This window comes from Gadus morhua, chromosome 11 (genome assembly GCF_902167405.1).
Source record: "Gadus morhua chromosome 11, gadMor3.0, whole genome shotgun sequence".
Taxonomy (NCBI): domain Eukaryota; kingdom Metazoa; phylum Chordata; class Actinopteri; order Gadiformes; family Gadidae; genus Gadus; species Gadus morhua.
The window spans coordinates 6,372,357-6,386,682 of record NC_044058.1 but is presented as its reverse complement, the minus strand read 5'-3'; the positions used below and the strand labels follow the sequence as shown (position 1 = coordinate 6,386,682).

The following is a 14,326-nucleotide window of genomic DNA, read 5'->3' as shown; positions in this document are numbered from 1 at the left end:
ATCCCCACTAGTCCAATGATTTAAGTTAATGGGTTTTGGGTGCCAAATCAGTATTCTACAAACAGGAAGGAGAAAAAGACATTGGGTTTAAATAGTAACAATATTTATTTACAATGTTATGTACAAAAAAAAAACAACATCAGAAATAAATTGGCAAAGAAAAAAGAACACTTTAGAATTTGTTGTTCTAGTGTGTATACCTTGTTTACCAAAGTGTTACAAGTTAAATGGGTAACCAACATGGAGTTCAACTAAAACTGTTAACCCCAGGCTTGGGATTTACAATAATGTAGAACCAGCTTGCCATCACTGCCAAAACACTGCAAAAAAGAACAGGAGAGGGATGGACATCTTTTTGTAAACAACAATAAGTTCAGAGCATATAGATGCATCCTTCAACATAAAAAATATGTTTCAGTATTAACAATAAATGCTGCTCCAAATCTTAAATATTACTTTACATTTAACTGACAACAAGACCAAAGAATTTACATTTCAAAAGTGGAACCTTAAAATGTATTCATCTCTGTAGCAACTGTTGTGATTACATGTGTATGATCCAACATATATCCTCTTATCATTTGACTACTCAGAAACATCTTAACCATAAACTGTCGATGTCTGAACAATCTATACAACTTTGAAATGGGTACATTTAAGTCCTTAAAAGGGTGCTGTAGTTTACATTCAAGAGCTATATTCGTGTAATTTGTTAGAAACACCCTAGCCATCCATCGGCTATTAGTAAGTGAAAGAATCAGAGAATATTGTTCTTGATAACTGCAGCCTGCGCATTGTATGACGATGATTTAGATATTAGACCGCTCCTGGTTCAATTCTGACCAAACAGTGCATCTCCCTGTTTCTCAGCTGCGGAACATAGGGAGGGAGGGATCTTGCTCTTTCCAACTCTCTATCTTTACGAATATCACATCATACAGCGCCTTTAAGGAAGTGGACAATTCTCGAATGGGGCTGGTTGAGGTCAGACTTGCTCACATACAGCACCCCCTATTGGTCTTGCGAAGATCTAACAATAAATAATAATAACGGTTAAATAATAATAAAGGACAGCACCAGTTTCTCTTTGACTCTGAACAATGTCCTAACCAGAGTGCTTCAAACAAATGTTAAAAAATGTGGTATGCATTGCTTAAGGAGCTTTAAGCATTCCTTATTTAGCTTGCTTTGCTCAGGAATAATGTTACCCACATGTGTAAGCATATTCAAGATTAATCCAGCCTGATTTTTCTACACAAAATATTGGAATGAAATACAGTGTGACACCATCCCAGGAACTGATACTGGCACTATATAAGCATTGTATGAGTGCATTCTAACAAATTATACATATCTAATAACAGTGTGACAAGGTTATATTTCCAGTACTCACTTCAAATAGCACGCCGACTTCCTGGTCCGGCGATGGAGAAAACGATTGGTTGACATAAATGAACTGAAAAGTGTGCAGCAAGAGAAATGTATTAGGAATTAAAAACAAAGACAAAGCCATGTTTACCACATTGGGCATTAGAGAATTGCCAGAGAGATGTATTCAGTTCTCACCAGCTGTTCATTTGGGTCAAGCTTGAGGAACTTTACAATGAACTCAGAAAGGGATTGTATAGTCCTCCCCTTCTCCATAGCCCACTTCTTAGTCTTCATTATGGGTGTGTCCCCTACTGCCTTCAACAGCACATCAACTGAAGAAGAGATACATTATGGGGATTGAAATGACATTTAGCATCCATACTACAATAACAGAACAAAACACACAAACTCATTGATTTCCAGATAGGGAAACTTCCTATGAGGAATGCTGTAGCTCACCTAACATCACATAATCACAAGCACTAAGCCTAATAGTATACATAGAATTTGTGTTTATTAATCTCAATTATGTAATAGCAATGGAAAACGGGTAAAAAAGGGAGCTTGTCAATTTCTTTTGATGATTATAGCAGGAATTTCATAAATGAGAGACGTAAGGCATGTAAACAAAATGCTAGCAAATGCGGAACTAGCTACATGTAGCATTTAGCATCGGGCAGTGTAAACAATATACCCCTTTTCATGTCATGCACCTATATTTTCATACTTTTTTTCTTCTGGTCAGATATGGCTGATTCCCCCGGAGTGGTCGCCTGTGGGGCCGGAGGCTCCTCGTTTTGACACTCTGTTGGGGACTCCGCATTGTCAGACATCGTCAGGTGTCTGCATCCGAATGTAGCGTACCACTGCTGGACAAGGCCCGCCCACTACCGTGTATGTTGTGTGGTAGATAGTGATTCGCTAGTTTTTCCTTCCGTCAAATAAATAATGGGTATTATTGGTTTGCACTACTGCCAGTCTTCGAATAGCCCTCTTCCTTTTGGTAAAGTATAGCAGTTTTGGGTGGGATTTGCTTTAAAACGTTTCTAGTTATGGAAAGACTGGGTGCAACTGAGGAGAGCTTTTATCTCTAATTTCTTAATAAATTAGGGAACCAATGAAAAATTGAACTAAATAACCGAATTAATAACATGTATTGAGTAACAAATGAAAAACAAAAAAATGATAAAGCTATCTATACACTTTTTAATCTACCAATGGCCTAAACATTAAGTCACTCAGATTGTATTTCTTTGATGTAACAATTCCCAATGTGGACATTGGACCTGGTGGAGAAGGGAATGGGGGTTCATATGGTGTAGGGCGCTATCCTCCATCATGTATGCATATATGCACTATTAATGTTTTGCCTAACTACATATATCTACATATAACATATATCTTTGTTTTGCTCCTGTTACAGCTCGTCCAAGGCCTGTACATTTCTATGTTTCTGGCCCAAGCAAGTGAAGATAATCGCTGATAATTTCTGCTCTGTAGAGACGAGTGAGACCAATAGTTCTTATGCTGTTGCATTACAACTGCACATGATGTAATATCACAAAATAGGAATTTATGTTTGCTTTGTATTTTTGCTAATAACGTTACATCTGTACCTCTTTGTTTTCACCGAATTACATAGGATTCTGATTTATGGTTGTTGTTTTTTTGTTTGTTTGTTTCTTGTTCACATGTCGCAAGGTTTAATGTATGCAACCATTAACCAAGATACATTCTTGTATTTCTCATTGGATAAGGTCATTCACATACTCAGATTCCAACTCTAATATCTAATACAACAATCCTTCAAAACCTTGTCAAACAAAGTTTGAATGAGTCAATTTTTTTTGGTTTCCGTTAAAACCAGAAAAAAGGAAGAAAGAATGAAGAAGGAGCTGGTTCTTCTTTTTCTGCTGTTCCAAGCGTACTACTGCTCCACCAAAAACATTCATCTCAAGTTCAGAGAGGCGTGGCCAGAAACTCAGAGGCAGGGCCCACAGTCTGATGTCACCCAAAGGGAGGAGAGTGTGACGTTATTCTGGGACAGGCTGAAAAAAAGGGAGGGGTTGAAGAGAGGGAGGGAGAGAAAAAGGAAGCTGCCTGCGTTAACTTTTTTGTTCCTTGAAAGTAAAACAAACTTTCGAAAAGCGAAAGCATGATAAGAGGCCAGGCACAGATCGACTGCCTGGGAACGGGAGGGATTTGAGAAGTTTAGAAGAGGCATTTAACAGCTGACACTGGATTCATGCAGATCTGATGACATCAACATCAAATATTATCACTGTTTGAGGCCTTGGGCCTTGTGCAATAACAAAGAGGTAAGTGTCAAGCTTTTCTCACAACAAATGCTGCATAGCGTTTGTTCATATATCGACGAGGGCTACTCCTTGTCTTGTTAATGTACCATTTTCAAGTACAGTGCAAATCCTCTTCGGGTGTCGACTTACTGTCTTGTAAATGACACCAACTCGAACAAGAATGGCTGATCGTATTGGATGACATGGGAGAGGGGATCCTTCCCGCTCCATTTCATGCTCAAAACAATGTAAACAGACTTGTTGAGACAGACCTTATCTCACCTCCTATAGGACAAAGCAGAACAAACAACCATCATGACGACAGATCTGGACTCCAGTTTGACCAGCATAGACTGGCTGCCCCAGCTGGGAGTCAGCAGCCTGCGATCCGGAAGGGACAGAGGAGCGGAGAGGGACAAGAAGAGAGAGCGAGGGAGGGAGAGAGGAGACCTACTGCCCCCCGTGCCCTCCCCATCACCCTGTAACTCCAAGGGGAAGCCCCCCCACAGCTACGCCACTCTAATCGCCATGGCGATCGCATCTGCCCCTGAGAAGAAGTTGAGTTTGAATGACATCTACACCTGGATCAGTGACACGTTCCCCTACTACAATCGAGCAGGCCGGGGCTGGAAGGTAAGGATTCAACATTTGAATGAATTGTGTGTTTTCGGTACATTACCTTTGTGATTATTGTATAATAATCTATAGACAATAGGTTTCAAACAGTTCTCTTCTTGTGCTGAACACACAGCTTGACTAAGCTCTGATTTGATGGGGAATGCTATAAATTCTATGATTAATGTTATTTATCCTCAACAGAACTCCATTCGGCATAATCTGTCTCTTAATAAATGCTTCAGAAAAGTTCCCAGACCACAGAGTGACCCTGGCAAGGTGAAGATTTATTTGTAATACTTTTGTGTCTCTGGCTTTAACATTTAAGTGGTGAACATGATGAAGCAGGGCATACTATGTTTACCTTTATTTACTTTCCTGTAATTATTCATCCGGTTTTCCTAGGGTTCCTATTGGACGATGGATGGACCCTCAGAGGTCCATCAAGCAAGGGTACCCAAACGTCCATATCCAGAAGAGAATGAAAAGGTAAGGGAGCATGTTTGTCTCTAAGGGTGCACTCACACTAGGCCATCTGGCCGTGGCCGTTTTCACACCTAACCGTGCTCAAATCTGCCAGTCTGGCGAGGCCAGGCCAACTTGGCCACTTGGGAGAGGTGTGCTGCTACGGTACGGGCCGCCACGGTACAGATGCTAATGAGCCGACACGCGCACACGCACACCTACGCAACCTGAGCTGGATGACGTATAGTCCCTGCGACGACCATGGACATAATAAAGGCGACGAGCTTCTTTCCCATTAAACGGTAAACATGGCGTCAAGCGGTTAAACTAGTGAGTGTGAACTAGAGTGGGCTCTATCTGATCACGGCTCCAAATAAGCAACAGACTCAGCAAAGTGCGAACTGTGTTCTCTGTGTTTTCCATCGTTGTTAAAACTCTGACTGGCGGCAGACTTTATTATGGTCCATGCAGCGGACGCTTGGTGATGACGTGTTACGACATGATGACGTATGTACAAGAGCCTACCGTGGCCAGGCCACAGCTGCAACGGCCAGATGGCCTAGTGTGAATGCAGGCCAGAGAACAATGGGGCCAGTTGAGCACGGTTTGGTGTGAAAACGGCCGTAAGAGCCAAAGTTCAGCCTACTAATTTGCTTATACATTGACTTCCTCTTACTTCTATTAACCCTCTCTCCCTCCAGGTCCTGCATGAACCTGTGACGCAGGCAGACAAGACCACCTCACCCACAGAGCTGCTGGTCTCCAGATCAGACCAGCTTCCCCTCAAAGAGGAGCCCTTGGGTGCATTGCACCACACGCCGACCCACCAAGCATCTCTCTCCCCTCCCCCATGCAAGGTACATTTACCCTGAAGCAAACCAGGGAGGCAGGTGCTTTTACGTGCACTAGCGGCTCAACAAAAAGCTCCTTCTATAAATCCTCCTTTCTTTTCCTTGCAGAGATCCTATACACCTTGCTCAGTCACCATCCCCACGGTCCACAACGCCTCCGTCTCATGCACAGCCACGTCCTACTCCCCCTCCCCCTTGTCCACGCTCTCTCCCTACCCTCATCCCAACTCCGCGGGCCCCTGTCTCCCCGTCGCCACGTCGCCAGCCATGTCCCTCTCGGGGGCCAACGCGTGCGGGTCTCCCCCCGCGTGTACGTACTCCCACGCGGTATCCACGCTCTCCTCACACGCTACCCAGGCGAACCCATCTCTGTTCACCTTCTCCGTCCCCACCCTGGCCACTTCATCGGCCCCCCATTATCAGTCCGTCCCCCACATCTCTGTCAGCGTGCCCCCCACCTCCTCCGCTGCGCCTCACCAGAACCCCGGCACCGATCCCCTTCTGCGCTTCACCTTTGACGACCTGAGCTTCCCGGACCTCTGCACCTCTTTCAAGTCTCTGGCAAAAAGCATGCAGGGAAGAAGGGCCTCCCACTGTAAGTGACCTCTATTCAACTCACAGTGAATACAGATGCATGCCATTTGAGAAAGTTAGGTGTCAGGAGAATTTTGCTCAAGGACGGACTACAAGTAAATGGCAGAAACTGGCTGTTGAACCCAGACTTTTTGTTTTGTTTTTTCCAGTCTACTGAATTCTAAGGGGTTATGGTATGTGTCGCTTTGTGATGATCTTTAATCTTTAATTGTCTTCCAGCGGAAGGGAATAACTTTCTGGTACCAAACCATGACATAACCCCGCTGCACACCCCCACCCTCCTGCCAATATCCCCCCACCCTGGGCCCATGGTCCCACTGCCACACGACACAGAGCGTCCTGCTCCACACGGTCAGTGCCATCCCTCACGCTGATCCACCAATTTATATGATATTTGAATTTGAACATAATCAGTACCGGGTACAGTCTCCAAGTAATATAAACATCCCTGTCCTGTTTCTCTCCCTGCTTTGTCCGCAGTGCTGCCAGCTGATTGGTTCAGCAACCCGGGGTCTCTTAAAGAGAGCTTCCGCATCGCCAGCGGTCTAGACTGGGCTAACATCGACCTCACCAGTCACCCAGGTCCGTGTTCATGTCATGTGTCTTATGTTCTTTAATTGAGTATCTATTCCTACATTTGTTGTAAGTAAAGTGCTGGTTACTGATTTAAAACTAGATTGAATGTATCCTAAAGTTATCACACGCGTTGATAAACATGTTGTTTGCCATTAGACCTGCTGGAGAGCATGCGCCAAGCCGAGCTCTGTGATTGGGCACTGGACCCGGGGCTCTTCACCTCGCTATGTGATTCGCTGAACCGCTTCTTCACTCAGAAGGGAATGATTGGCTCCTCTTCTGGAAATAACTCCCCATTGGCCCTCGGCGTCCACCCTTCCATACAAGGGCCACACTTCAGTATGAATCCCCCTCCTACCCTGGCTAGCCTCACCCAGCCATCGCCCCTTCAGTACCCACCCCTGGCTCTTCCCTTCAACGGAGCCCAGCTGCCCAGAAGAACCCTGCACCACCAGGCACAGGGTCTCCAGAGGCCTCAGTTCACCCAGCCTGCTAGCACTGGTAAGTCATGGAGAAAGCCATACATGCAAATCAACAAGCAGCCACCTATTCACACGTACAGATATTATTGGTATGGATATAGATGGGCTTGTGGGCTGTGGAAACTCTAGATCTAAAGATTCTGTAACTAGTTTCAGTTTCAGGACCAAAACATTTTTGTCAGTAAAACAGGAAATGATTTTATATGTGGCTCAAATAAAAAAGATAAAACAGCCGACATAAAAGATAGGCAAGTTAGGTTGTTGTAATAAAAACACATTTTATGTCAATGTGATGCGTCTAAGTTTATCTGTGTATGCGCATTACTCATCATGTAATCCTTTGCTATGTCTTACCCCTGCCTCAGCCGGCATCCAACCTCAACCTAGACAACGTCCACCCTTGAAGCATCTCCATAGCAACAGTGAGGAGATCCAGGATGACTTCGACTGGGACTCCCTGGTGTGATCATCTCCGTCTGAGAACGCTTACCACTGGAAAGATCAAGATCCTGGAAAGCAATCAGATAGACACCGACTGTTACCCCATATGTCATGCAGAAGCTGCCACTCTAATGTTGTAATGTTTTACAGCTACTCTATTATGTATGACTGAAGGCTTTTTGTTTGATGATACCACAAAAAATGCTGGGATGTTTGGGTTTCCAGATCACTTATAGGCTTTTCTGCCAGAATTTTGGCAGGACAGAATCTGATTTCTTGTGCAGTTTCTTTGTGGTCGAGGGAGGTTCATAAAGGCTTTTTCAGGCAACCATGAGGTGAGTATTTGTTATTGTGTATAAATAAATAAATAAATACGTAAATACTGAGAATTTCCATCTTTTACCTGGTAAAAGATCAAAAGGAAATGAAACAAGCCAAACACACTTATCTTTGTTGTTCTTTTCATTTGACTTCATGTTTGGCATTTTATTTTTGAAATGTGAACGTTCACAGCTAAAACATCACAAGAATTTCTCCTTACCCAATAAAATAATTTGTATTTTTGTTGAATAAAGTTAAGTTGATTAATAAACTAAAAGAAAGAGCACATGTTTTAATTAAAAAAATACTCTGCCTCTGAGTTATGTTATTTATTTAGTTTCATAATATTGGCAAAATATGTGACAATACATAAAACCATCATACAAATATCAAATATATATATATGCTTTTTAATACATTAAAACCAAACAGATGTGGCCTTTGCGTGCTTATATTTTTTTCTAAGGTTTCTTATACTTTCCCACCTTTTTTATTCAATACGGAATTGTATAACAACAATTAAAAATGGCATATGTTATATTTAAAAATGTTTTTCAAGGGAAACAGATGTTATTTGGTGATTTTCCATCATTCGAATACCTTTGTGCTGTATTGAAATGCTCCCCCAGAGTTCTCCTATTAATTATTTACAGGCCACCCACATACTCTGCAAATTTTTTCGATGAATTCACAGAATTATTGTCTAGCATCTCCACAGACTTTGACTGTCTAGTTATAACTGGTGACTTCAATTTTCATACTGATGATTTGAATGACAAGTGTGCAAAAAAACTTTTTACCATTTTGGACACATTTGAACTGTCCCAACATGTGAAAGAGACTACTCATTGTAAGGGCCACACTCTAGACCTGGTTATCACAAAGGGCCTCAATGTTTCTGATCTCTCTGTGACTGATCCTTCCTTGTCTGACCACTTTTGTGTTTTCTTTAATATATCTTTTATTCCCGACATACAGACAAAATCAAATACTGTCAAAAAACGGTATATCAATGAAGAATCTTATGTACTTTTTAGAAAGGCCATCTCCTTACTACCACCTCTCCACCCATGTTCTGCTGATGATCTTGTAGAAAACTTTAATTTGAAAATTTTGAAAGTCATGGATGTCATTGCACCTTATAAGGTTAAAACGATTTCTGGAAAGCAAAAGGCACCCTGGAGAAAAGCTGCTTCTGTAACAGCACAGAAAAAAAAATGCAGGAAGGTTGAACGCATCTGGCGTAAAACAAAACTTCATATTCACCATGATATCTACAAAGAGAGCCTTTTTGCCTACAATTCAGACTTAAAAAGTGCTAGAGAAACATTTTTCTCCAATATCATTAAATCCAATAATAATAATGCAGAAAACCCTATTTGCACTGCACTGTTGACAGACTGACCAACCCCCCAACACAAATTCCACCTGATCTCCATTCCACGCAGAAATGCAATGAGTTTGCAGCTTTTTATACTGATAAAATCGAAGGCATCAGACGCGCCATCAATATCTCCACTTCAAACAAAAATGTTGGACTACCACCCTGTTCAGGCAAAAGTAATGTGGCAGAGATTGCATGCTTTAATGTTATTGACTCTAAAACTCTTGTGGAAACTGTTACACAACTAAAGCCATCCACCTGTTGCCTTGATTCTTTACCTACCAACCTCTTTAAGAATGTTTTTGACTGCCTAGCAATAGGCATATTGCAGATAGTTAACAACTCTCTCAAGTCAGGCAACTTCCCAAAAGCCCTGAAAACTGCAGTTATTAAACCCCTTTTAAAAAAGCGGAGCCTAGATACCTCTATTATTAACAACAGACCAATATCAAATCTGCCCTTCATAAGTAAAATCATTGAGAAAGTTGTCCTCCAGCAACTTAATCACTTCCTGGCATCAACTGGTTGTTATGACACCTTCCAATCAGGATTTCGACCCCTGCACACCACTGAGACCGCCCTCATTAAAGTTGTAAACGACATCCGTCTTAACACAGACTCTGGCAAAACCTCAATACTAATGCTACTAGACCTCAGTGCTGCATTCGACACTGTAGACCATACAATACTTTTGGACAGGTTAGAAAACTGGGTGGGGCTTTCAGGCACAGTCTTAGATTGGTTCAGATCCTACCTACAAAATAGGAACTACTTTGTTTCCATCGGCGACTTTGTATCAGAATCAACCAACGTGATGTGTGGAGTCCCACAAGGTTCGATCTTAGGACCCTCTTTATTCAACATCTACATGCTCCCACTAGGGCAAATCATGCATAATAACAATATTGACCATCATTGCTATGCTGATGACACGCAAATCTATGTATCGCTATCACCAAATGACTATCGGCCCATAGATCTGCTGTGCCAGTGCATTGAGCAAGTGAAAGACTGGATGTGCCGAAATTTCCTTCAGCTAAATGAGGATAAAACAGAGATAATTGTATTTGGTGCTAAAACGGAAAGGCTTTAAGTAACCCAACACCTTCACTCTCTGTCCCTGAAAACCTCAATCAAAGCCAGAAATCTAGGGGTTATCATGGATCCTGATTTACATTTCGAAAGTCACATCAAATCAGTTACAAAATCTGCATATTATCACCTTAAAAATGTAGCAAGACTTAGAGGGCTCATGTCCACCGAAGACTTACAAAAACTTGTACATGCCTTTATCACTAGTAAGCTTGATTACTGCAATGGTCTCCTTACAGGTCTCCCAAAACAAACTCTAAGGAAGTTTCAGCTTGTTCAGAATGCTGCTGCTAGAGTTTTAACAAAGACCAAAAAAAATCGTTACATTGGCTTCCTGTAGGTCAGAGAATTGATTTTAAAATCATGTTGCTAACCTATAAATCCCTACATGGTTTAGGCCCAAAATATTTAACTGATATGCTTTCACTACATAAGCCTTCTAGAACACTAAGATCTTCTGAGACCAATCTGTTAATTATCCCCAGAGTAAACACAAAACATGGGAAAGCAGGATTTAGTTACTATGCAACAAATAGCTGGAATAAACTCCCTGAGGATTTAAGACTTGCCCCAACTCTGAGCACCTTTAAAACAAGATTGAAGACTTTTATGTTTGCTTTAGCTTTCTGCTAAATCTTAAATACTTTACCTTTATTTTACTAAAATGCCTTTTTAGCTTTCCCTTTATTTTCTATTTTTACCAGAAAAATACATGATCTGATAACAGAGAGAAAGGTAATAAGGCCTTTGGTCTGGGCTAGAGTCCTAGAAGCTGGGTTAGAGTCCTAGAATATTGTTTAATAAGGCCTTTGGTCTGGGCTAGAGTCCTAGAAGCTGGGTTAGAGTCCTAGAATATTGTCCTTTAGGTCGGGTTGTAGTCCCGACTTGGGTTCCAGAGAGACTGTTGATCTGATCTTAAATACATTGCACTTTCAATTTTACTTACTAAAAAGCCTTTTTAACTTTCAATTTAATTTTCTCTTAAATACATTGCACTTTCTTAAATACATTGCACTTTCAATTTTACTTACTAAAAAGCCTTTTTAACTTTCAATTTAATTTTCTATTTTTACCAGAAAGATACATGATCTGATACCAGAGAGAAAGGAAAAGGGTTACTAGAATCCGGGTTGGAGTCCCAGAGAAAGTACCAAGTTCCTTTTAGGTCGGGTTGGAGTCCCGACGCGGATACCAGAGAGACTGTTGATCTGATCTTAAATACATTGCACTTTCTATTTTACTAATTTCTTTGCAAATGTTTTCTTTTACTTATCTATTATTTTATTTTATTGTATAACAATGTTTATATGTGAAGCACTTTGAGTCTGCCTTGTGTATGAAAAGTGCTATATAAATAAAGTTGCCTTGCCTTGCCATAAATATAATAAATAGTTTAGGACCCATTAAATAAATGAAGTAAAAATAGTTTTTATATAAAACTTGAAGTGTGGTCCAATCATTAATAGTTTTAATAGAGTTTTAGTTGAGACGGTCACTAGATGTTATAAGAAAGGGTATAATCAGGGAACACCTCTTTTATTCTTTGATGATCAAGATATTTCCTTAATTTTATATTATAAACTTGTTCTTCGATTCATGTGTTATTTTCTGTTTCAGTCGGACGAACCAACGAGAGTATTATACACGAGTGTTCAGGTACGCCTCATCCTATTGGCTAAACACTAACATGGGGGCGGGATTCACTGTAAGGAAGTTGGGCAACGGGAGAGGTAAGGGTAATAACACATATTCTGTCACCTTCAAAATAGATACCTATTTACGTCTTCACATTTAGAGACTAGTTGTTTTCGACCAACAATGACACTGAAATTATATTTCCATACAAACGTAATTTTTGCAACCAGGATGAAGATACTAGTCTATTCCTAATGTAGACATCGTGAACTCTCGGGGGTAAACATTAACCCACTGCAAGTTGAACTCTCCACAGATCAGGACACAACACCAGTAAGTGCTGCACCTCTTTCTAAATCGCTGTGAGAATGTATTGGTATTGCATTGTCCAAACTCCAGATCTTTGTTCTTTGCCTCCAGTGTTCTTTAACAAATCATAACAGTGACAGCTGTTTTCATTATAGATATCGAAAGACTACAATCGAATCTACAATCAAAATGTCTAACTAAAGTTCAAGTTATGATCTTCTTCAGTAGACATTGCAATAAGATGTTTATTTAATGTGTTATAATATCAGTGTCAGGTATTGGAAGGCTTTCTACCAACGGCTCGGTGCTGTTGCTGTGTGACATGCAGGAGAAATTCAGGCCCAATATCTTCCAGTTCACCAACATAGTCAGCAATGCTGCACGATTGCTTCAGGTAGGACACAGTACACACACACACACACACACACACACACACACACACACACACACACACACACACACACACACACACACACACACACACACACACACACACACACACACACACACACACACACACACACACACACACACAATGCCTCTACCAAACATAAATTGAAATTGAGAGGATGTAGACTTATTGCTTGTCATTATTCATTCCAAATGAGAATATGCTGTTAATTAATTAATTAATGTCTTCATGAAGACGTGTGTTCTATTACAAAATGTATTTCTGTCACTATTATATTGACATTTAAATGCAGTGTCTGATTTAACCTTTCCCTCCCATCTTCTAGGCCAGTCGTATCCTGGGAATCCCCCCCATTGTCACTGAGCAGTACCCCAAGGGCTTGGGCCCCACAGTGCCAGAGCTCGGTGCAGAAGGGCTCACAGCACATGCCAAGACCAAGTTCACCATGATGTCGGAGGAGGTGGAGAAGGAGATGCTCGCTCTGGGGAACCCCAAGCAGGCCATCCTCTGTGGGATCGAGACCCAGGCGTGTATTGCGGTGAGAACCAGGGCTTTATTACCAATGAGCATACACAACATAGTCTAGTGTGATTGTCCTGTGAACCATTGAAGCTGATAGGATGACCTCAATATTTACAATAAAGTTAGCAATATTAAAAACTTTTCCCATACCATAAGGTGTCCAATTCAAAGCATTTGACCATTTGATGTTAGCCTTACATATTCATCTCCCCACCCTCTAAATAAATATGTTGTAATCATATTTTAATTCTTCTACCCCAGTGCACAACCTTTGACCTTCTAGAGAAGGGAATAGAGGTCCACATCGTGGCAGATGCCGTCTCCTCCAGAAGGTACCTGTATTCTCCTCGGTTATGTTCACGCGTCAGCAGACTGGGGCTCCAACTCACTGTGCCTCCTGCCTGTGCTCTCCCTGCAGCCAGACGGACCGTCTGTTCGCCCTATCTCGTCTGAGGCAGAGTGGGGCTTTCCTCATCACCACTGAGGCCGTCCTGCTGCAGCTGGTCCAAGACGCCAAACACCCCAAATTTAGGGAGGTCGGTCTCTTTAATGGCTGTTATTTTTTAAATAGAAACCCGCACCACCTTTTATATTCATTAAATATGCAAGAAAAGCCTACGCAAGATTCCTGCTTATGTGTTGATCTATATTTTTGTTTACTGACAGATACAAAAGCTGATGGCCCAACCTTCTCCCGATACTGGCCTGCTTGCGTTCTTCAGCTCCCTGTAGAGAATCCAACCAGTCATCAAACACTGTTTATAACCTAAGCAATAAAATGCTGCTATTTGAACCTGTCCTTTATTTGTTTGAACTCAACGTTAATATCTAAAGCTAGTAAATAGCAAAAAATTAAGAGCCGGTCTTCTTGGTTGATCGTTTGAGGTAGTTATGAAAGAGTGTACCATAAAGAGCATAGCTCTAAGCTGAAGAGCTTTATAATATCACTTTTACAGGGG

At 41.4% G+C, this 14,326-nt stretch overlaps 3 protein-coding genes across 6 annotated transcripts; 2 read left to right on the top strand and 1 right to left on the bottom strand.

Moving 5' to 3' along the window:
- Positions 1 to 86: 86 nt before the first annotated feature.
- Positions 87 to 2,271, bottom strand: atg12 (ATG12 autophagy related 12 homolog (S. cerevisiae)). The gene is made up of 4 exons (XM_030370788.1): positions 2,099 to 2,271; positions 1,567 to 1,703; positions 1,394 to 1,456; positions 87 to 320 (listed from the first exon to the last, which is right to left on the bottom strand). Exons 1-4 carry the CDS (start codon positions 2,202 to 2,204, stop codon positions 261 to 263), a joined length of 366 nt encoding a protein of 121 aa, XP_030226648.1. The 5' UTR covers positions 2,205 to 2,271; the 3' UTR covers positions 87 to 260.
- Positions 2,272 to 3,423: 1,152 nt separating this feature from the next.
- Positions 3,424 to 8,332, top strand: foxj2 (forkhead box J2). Its single transcript, XM_030370775.1, has 10 exons — positions 3,424 to 3,689; positions 3,960 to 4,301; positions 4,488 to 4,562; positions 4,689 to 4,772; positions 5,450 to 5,605; positions 5,708 to 6,194; positions 6,413 to 6,544; positions 6,674 to 6,775; positions 6,926 to 7,270; positions 7,617 to 8,332. Exons 2-10 carry the CDS (start codon positions 3,984 to 3,986, stop codon positions 7,715 to 7,717), a joined length of 1,800 nt encoding a protein of 599 aa, XP_030226635.1. The 5' UTR covers positions 3,424 to 3,689; positions 3,960 to 3,983; the 3' UTR covers positions 7,718 to 8,332.
- A 3,840-nt stretch (positions 8,333 to 12,172) lies between these two features.
- On the top strand, positions 12,173 to 14,166 carry isoc2 (isochorismatase domain containing 2). 4 transcript variants are annotated; one of them, XM_030369776.1, is made up of 7 exons: positions 12,173 to 12,219; positions 12,355 to 12,457; positions 12,703 to 12,827; positions 13,171 to 13,383; positions 13,629 to 13,699; positions 13,786 to 13,903; positions 14,034 to 14,166. In XM_030369776.1, coding segments are annotated over exons 2-7 (594 nt in total). In that variant the 5' UTR covers positions 12,173 to 12,219; positions 12,355 to 12,456; the 3' UTR covers positions 14,100 to 14,166. The 4 variants fall into 4 exon arrangements, with proteins under 4 accessions (XP_030225636.1, XP_030225638.1, XP_030225639.1 ...); XM_030369778.1 differs by having other exon boundaries at positions 12,181 to 12,219; positions 12,385 to 12,457; XM_030369779.1 differs by having other exon boundaries at positions 12,207 to 12,225; positions 12,385 to 12,457.
- Positions 14,167 to 14,326: the final 160 nt, after the last annotated feature.